Source organism: Kogia breviceps, chromosome 13 (genome assembly GCF_026419965.1).
Source record: "Kogia breviceps isolate mKogBre1 chromosome 13, mKogBre1 haplotype 1, whole genome shotgun sequence".
In the NCBI taxonomy this organism is placed as follows: domain Eukaryota; kingdom Metazoa; phylum Chordata; class Mammalia; order Artiodactyla; family Physeteridae; genus Kogia; species Kogia breviceps.
The window spans coordinates 53467099-53473677 of NC_081322.1; the positions used below are offsets into that span (position 1 = coordinate 53467099).

The 6579-nt window shown below is 38.6% G+C and overlaps 1 protein-coding gene across 1 annotated transcript; it reads left to right on the forward strand.

Annotated features, from left to right (window-relative positions):
* Positions 1 to 410: 410 nt before the first annotated feature.
* On the forward strand, positions 411 to 4889 carry FABP7 (fatty acid binding protein 7). The gene is made up of 4 exons (XM_059083896.2): positions 411 to 835; positions 1296 to 1468; positions 2475 to 2576; positions 4518 to 4889. Exons 1-4 carry the CDS (start codon positions 763 to 765, stop codon positions 4566 to 4568), a joined length of 399 nt encoding a protein of 132 aa, XP_058939879.1. The 5' UTR covers positions 411 to 762; the 3' UTR covers positions 4569 to 4889.
* Positions 4890 to 6579: the final 1690 nt, after the last annotated feature.

The following is a 6579-nucleotide window of genomic DNA, read 5'->3' on the forward strand; positions in this document are numbered from 1 at the left end:
GGTCTTTAAATTCACTCAGTTTGTGTTGGGAAGAGGCCAAAATTAGTGTCCCATTAGTACTCAGCCGGAGTAGTCTTCTAGCAGTACAATCTAGGCAAGGTATTTACACGTCCTCCCCCTCCTCTTTCCCGAGTTGGGCAAATTCTAGCTCATGTTTTGCTCTCCCTATAAATATGAGAGAAAATAAAAGGCACTATTCAGCCTCTTTTGTCTGAAAAGTCTGGCATTTCAGAGGTGTTCTTTAAGGGGGGTCTCATTTGCAGCCAGCTTTGCCATTAACGGAAATCAATCTGAATGTCCTACTGTGCGTTTTTTTTCTTTCCTCGCAGTCTGAAATGGCCTTTGCCAAGTTTTCAGGCTGAAACTGAAAGACCTTCTCTCATTATACGGTCCCTGCCTCCAGCCTCACTGAATCTTTGCAGAGATTTCTCAGGCAGAAGGGCTGCAGTGTGAGGTGTGGGAGGAACTCGACCTACTCCGCTACCCCAGTGGCCCGAGCCAATCACAAAGAGGATTGGAACCTCGCTGAACGCCCCCGTTCCCATCTCCTCCCCCTGCAACAGCCTCCTGGAAAGAGGGACCCTGGAGGGATGTGCTTGCAATTCAAATCCTTGGCTTTCTGCCTGCCTCTTTTCTTAGTAAGAAGGCAGGAGCTGCCGTGAGGTGCAAAGGGGTCTTCCGAATTGCAGTGGCCCTAACATCCGAAGATCCTTGCCTCTGCCTCTTTTATCTGATTCTGAAGCTAACGGGAAAAGGGTAAGGATGGTGGAGGCTTTCTGTGCTACGTGGAAGCTGATGGACAGTCAGAATTTTGACGAGTACATGAAGGCTCTAGGTAGGTAAAAATAAGACGTGCTTTCTCTTCTCAACCTGCAGCTTCAGATGCTTGCAGATTCCTTCTTCACCCATCAGGTTAGCAAGAGACAAAGACAGATCACATTGTCATAATCAGGGTGCTAGGCTGTGTGTTTCTCACAGAATGGATATTTAAATGTGGCATTTGCCTGCTTTCTTGCCTAGGGCCAGATACCGGAGCATTTAGTATTCTGTGGAGGACACGAAGCTTCTGCACCTTTTCTGCTTTTTCTTCAGCATCCTTTTACTATTTATGCTTCCAAATAAGCATCCACTTATTATTACAGCTCAGTAGTTGTCCTGCATAATTGATGGGCTAAACATACTCTAATGAAACTTTCACTTTAGGACATAGATTCCACAATAGGAAGGTAGATTCCTGCTTTGTGAGCTATTTTGGAAGTTGCAGCCAACTGTACTGCTTCCTTTTGCTATTTTAGGTGTGGGCTTTGCCACTAGGCAGGTGGGAAATATGACTAAACCAACAGTGATCATCAGTCAGGAGGGGGACAAAGTGGTGATCAGGACTCAAAGCACATTCAAGAACACAGAGATTAGTTTCCATCTGGGAGAAGAGTTTGATGAAACCACTCCAGATGACAGAAACTGTAAGGTAAGGAGCCGCTCCTTCTCTGGGGGTGGGCACGGGAAGGAGAGAATAAAAGAGAGAAAGTCCCAATATTTCTTTTTTTCTAGATGATGAGAAGTGAAAAATGTTCTCAGTATTTCACTTCAGAGAGAAGGACCAAGAGTTAATTTTGCATTCTAGTGTTCATAGCTTATATTCTGAACAGTGGGCACGTACTATAGCTCAAATCTTGAATCTGTTTCTTTACCATGTGTTTTTCTCATTTTTTATTAAACCTGTATTTCAGAAAGTATTTCATAGTGTTCATTTGAAAGACTGCATTTTGTTTAATCTCTCTTTTGCCTCAGGTTGACTAAATCAATAGCTTGCATCATTCTAAGACTCTGTTTAAAAGAGTAGGTTGATTAGTCAGAAAGCACTAGTTCAGGATTTTTATTTCTAATACGTAAATTTTTGCATCTAGATGTACACATTTCAATCAAATTATGAATTACTAGAGATTTTATAATAATGACTCTGGAAGCAACAGAGGAAATTGTACTACTTTGATAATTAGTTGATCACTATTTATTCAATTATTACTCTTTTAAAAATCAACTCAGGGACTTCCCTGGTGGCACAGTGGTTAAGAATCCACCTGGCAATGCAAGGGACATGGGTTCAATCCCTGGTCCGGGAAGATCCCACACGCCACAGAGCAACTAAGCCCGTGCACCACAGCTACTGAGCCTGTGTGCCACAACTACTGAGCCCATGTGCCACAACTACTGAAGCCCGCACCTGGAGCCCGTGCTCCGCAACAAGAAAGCCACTGCAATGAGAAGGCCGTGCACCGCAACGAAGATTAGCCCCTGCTCGCTGCAACTAGAGAGAGCCCACGCTCAGCAACAAAGACCCAATGCAGTCAAAAATAAATAAATAAATCTTTCAAAAAAATTTTTAAATAGATAAAAATCAATTCATTTGGCTTCCATATCAGAAATCTGACCTGTACCTATTGATATATTCTGCATTTTGTTGTTGGTTTCAGTCTGTTGTTAGCCTGGATGGAGACAAACTTGTCCATGTACAGAAATGGGATGGCAAAGAGACAAATTTTGTAAGAGAGATTAAGAATGGCAAAATGGTCATGGTAAGTAGGAGCAATTTCCCCTTCCTGCTTCTTTGCCCACCTCTCACCCACTCATTTCCCATCTCCTTCCCTGTCCCTCCCTCCCTCCTTTTCTCCTGTCTTTCCTTCTTTAATAACATTAAATCACTAGCAAGGTTCTTCAATCATGTGTAAAACAGAAGAAATAAAAATATCTTAGCTAATTGTTTCCTCCACTCTGCTTTTTTAATACAGAAAAAGAGAAAAATTCTACTTAAGTGTAGTTTTTAAAAGCTGCCATTGATTTAGCTAAAATTGTGTCAAAAGAACAGTTGTTGGATTACTGTAATGTCTAATCCTCAAATGAAATCTGAATATAAAACCAATCATCATGAAAATATAGAGATGATATTACTGTATTATCATTTGCTGAACCTCAGAAAAATTACTTTATAGCTTCTGTAATAAATGAGAGCTTTAAACATTTTATATTTTAGTTTAGAAAGGTTTCACAAGTTCAATGCAGATAATTTGGAATATAACAGGAAAGTGTAACAAAAATATGAAAATCCTTTTTAATGTCCCCTTAGAGAGAAACATTTTGATATTAATTCCTTCCAGTCTTTCTCTTTAATGCATCAGATAGCTTTAAAAACATGTCTATTCAATACTGATAGTCATGTAAAAATTATAAAATAAAAAATAATTTAAAAATAATTTCTCTAATGATGGAGTAGCATTATAAACTGGGAAAAAATGTTATGTCTTAATCTAGCACCCCAGACACTTTTTTTTGGTGAGTTGAGTAATGGAATTTTGATGACATTGAAGTAGTCAATACATCATTTGTGGGTTTTTTTTTAGGGGGGAGGTTGCTTTACGTATTCCTTCTAAGATAATAGCAGGAAGGGTCTTTTGGTTTTTGTTATTTAAGACTATTGACTAGTTTTCTTCTCCTTCCCTTGACTACCAGCTAGCTGTTCTAGGTTGAGATAGAGGGCTTGCATATTCATTCTTCACTTCCTGGGTAGAAGTGGGTATGGGGAGCAGAGCAACAGTTTTCCTTTCATGTTGATGAATATTTGCCCCCGATTTCGTGCAGTGACCATCACCATCAACAAACAAACAAACAAACAAATAAACAAATTCATTTATAAAGGATTCAATCTGAAGTTCTCCTTTATGATTTTTTCTTTATTTTTTTCCTGAATACAGAAAAGTGGATAGCTCAGCTTTGGCATGTATGACGGTGATCAGGGAAGCCTGAGTTCAAACAAGGCAATGAAAGTAATGGTTGACAAGGGCACACTATACTCTTGGCAATCACAGGACAACATGAAAATGATGAACACCAAAAAACACTAAATTCTGTAAAGAGGATTTATAGCAATTCTTCAAGCTGGATTAGATACAAGAGCCCATGTTGCACATTATAGCCACATAACCACCAAGGTTCACATAGGCTACAACATGACAGCCAGAGCAACGAGAACGTTTGTACATTTACCTTTTCCTGCTGATTTTGGAACAGATCATTGCAAATACCATTTGTCCAAATAATTTGGGTTTTCAAAAAACTCTTCAAATTTTATCTAGGTCATGAATTATAAAATATTATGAAAATCTACTATAAATTTTATACACTTTTTAAAGCAGACAGCTAATCTGCTCCAATTACCCTGATAATTTAAGGCAGAAGGAATTCTTTTGACCTGAATCTAGATAATCTCAGTTTTTGCCTCATATTTCTTTTAGAGACATGAACCGTGTATACACGTCATTCACGAGATAAATATAAGGGTTTCTTTTCAAAAAATGAAGACTTATGCAACATGTAATGTTTGTAAATGCCATTATTCTTTTGTATAATACTTAACTCATATATATGATAATCTTTAAAATAACATGATATGATCATCTTTAAAATTTTCAGCTACTGATGTACCTGTGTAAAAAGATTTGGTTATGTTTTGAATCTTTCAGACTCTTACTTTTGGTGATGTGGTTGCCATTCGCCACTATGAGAAGGCATAGAAAACATCCTGATCAGGGGCTGGAGAAGTTCTACAGTCTTTCTGTTTATCCAAGTCTCAGTGCTCTACTGCTGCTACAGCACAGCCGATCACTAATTAGAAGGTTATCCTTGGTGTGGAGGTGGAAAATGATGACTTCAAAACTTGTTTTAAAGATTTGTTACTGCAAGCAATCAAAGCCATTTTTGATCTGCAGATTTATCACATTTTATAATTCCTATTAAAATTTTAAACTACTTTTTTTTAAATAAAGAAGGGAATACATTCTATAATTTCCAATGGAATGCAAATCAAATTGGAATAAAAATCTTACACCCATGAGAAATTTGTTGTTGTTGTTAATATCACTAATCTGGCTGGGAACTGTATATTGGAGAGTTTTAAATAAAATAGCCTTTTTCTTAATGGCATAAAATCAGGCTGGGGAAGTTAGCACTTTGTTTAAAATACTAATTTAAAAAATAAGCAGAAGTCCCAGGGAAACGTGGAAAAATTTGGATTGGTACTTCTGTAGAGAATTTGGGATGGCCAGGCTCCAAAGGAGCTTTGTTATGGTGGGCTGGGCTGCACAAATGACCTCTTGCTACTAGAAACAGGCAGTGTGAAGAAGCAAGCTGATATACATGAAAATGTCTTATTAAAGAGTAAATATAATCAAAATCTCATATAATCAAAATGTCATGTAATTCAAGCTTCTTATTGAAAGGTAAATAGGACCAGGGAGTGAATTTTATCCTAGACTGTTGTAACCGAGTAGGACCCTATGGGGCCTTCCCGGGACAGGCCTTCCTCCATATCCTCCGCTTTAGCTCCTCTCTGAAGTACCTAGATTAACAGTATTGGATGCACATTTCATGAGTTGTTTTCCAGATGTGAAACCTCCCCACCAAATGGAAGATGTTAACTATTTGATGACCCTGAGCACATAGCCCCCAGGCCTCCTGGAGCCTAAGGACTGAAAATGTGAACCCTTGTGACACCACCCTGTTACCTCACCATCAGTCAGTCAGAGAATTGTGCATGAGCTGATCACATACTCTGCGACCTCACCTCCCTCACCTGGCTTTTAAAAATGTTTGGCCAAACACTTCGGGGAGCTCAGGGCTTGTAGGGCAGAAGCCACCTGTCTCCTCGCAAGGCCCTGCAATAAACCTTTCTCTGCTCCAGACTCTGACATTTCAGTTTGTTTGGCCTCATTGTACATTGGGCACACGAACTTGTGCTAACTCTATAAAGATGTATCTCCAGACAAGTACACCGAGCTGAACAAAGTCTATAAGTGCTAAAACGGATAAAATGGAGTGTGCAGAGGGCATTGTGTGTGTGTGTGCCAGTGTGTGTGGGGGGTGGTGGGGAAGCAGGGGTGTGCGGGGTTGCTGGAACTGAGTTGACTAAAGGAAAGTAAATACCTGTTTATGACTGGCTAAGATTTGCATTTGTAAAGTACAAATATTATTTCGTATTTCACTGTTTATAAGACCATTTTTGTAAATGTTCTCAAACCCACAGTGTGAAGCAGGTAAGGCAGATATTATTATTTTTACTTTACCGATGAGGAAACTGAAGATTCGATTAACATGTCCAAGTTCTCTTGACTAGTGAATAATACTGAGAACTGCAAACCTTGCAATCTTCCCCCTTATTTCCTCTCAAAAATTAATATTTCAGCTAAATTTTCTTCTGAAATAAAAATGTAAGATTTTATTTTCCCTGAATTACTCCTTAGGAAAACTTTCCTGTTAGGCTCTGTGAAGGTTGGTGCGTGGGGCAGGGAAAGGGTAAATATTTTTCAGGACAAACATTCAGTATTCATTTTTAATCAACCCAATATTTTCAGTAAGTTTCTATAAGTTAATTCAAGGTCCAATTAACTTACAGATATAAGTATGAGGAAACTTCCCTTAACTCACACAGTTCAACACAACGATACTATTACCTGACTATTATATTACTTTAACTACTGCAGTAAAGAGTAGAAAAAATCTAAAGTGCAGCTATAGGATTTAACACGT

Excerpts from the sequence above, each read along its gene's own strand:
- FABP7 (XM_059083896.2), top strand. The coding sequence starts at position 763 with ATGGTGGAGGCTTTCTGTGCTACGTGGAAGCTGATGGACAGTCAGAAT. Across the intron at positions 836-1,295 it reads CGAGTACATGAAGGCTCTAG|GTGTGGGCTTTGCCACTAGG; the intron begins GTAGGTAAAAAT and ends TTGCTATTTTAG. Across the intron at positions 1,469-2,474 it reads CAGATGACAGAAACTGTAAG|TCTGTTGTTAGCCTGGATGG; the intron begins GTAAGGAGCCGC and ends TGTTGGTTTCAG.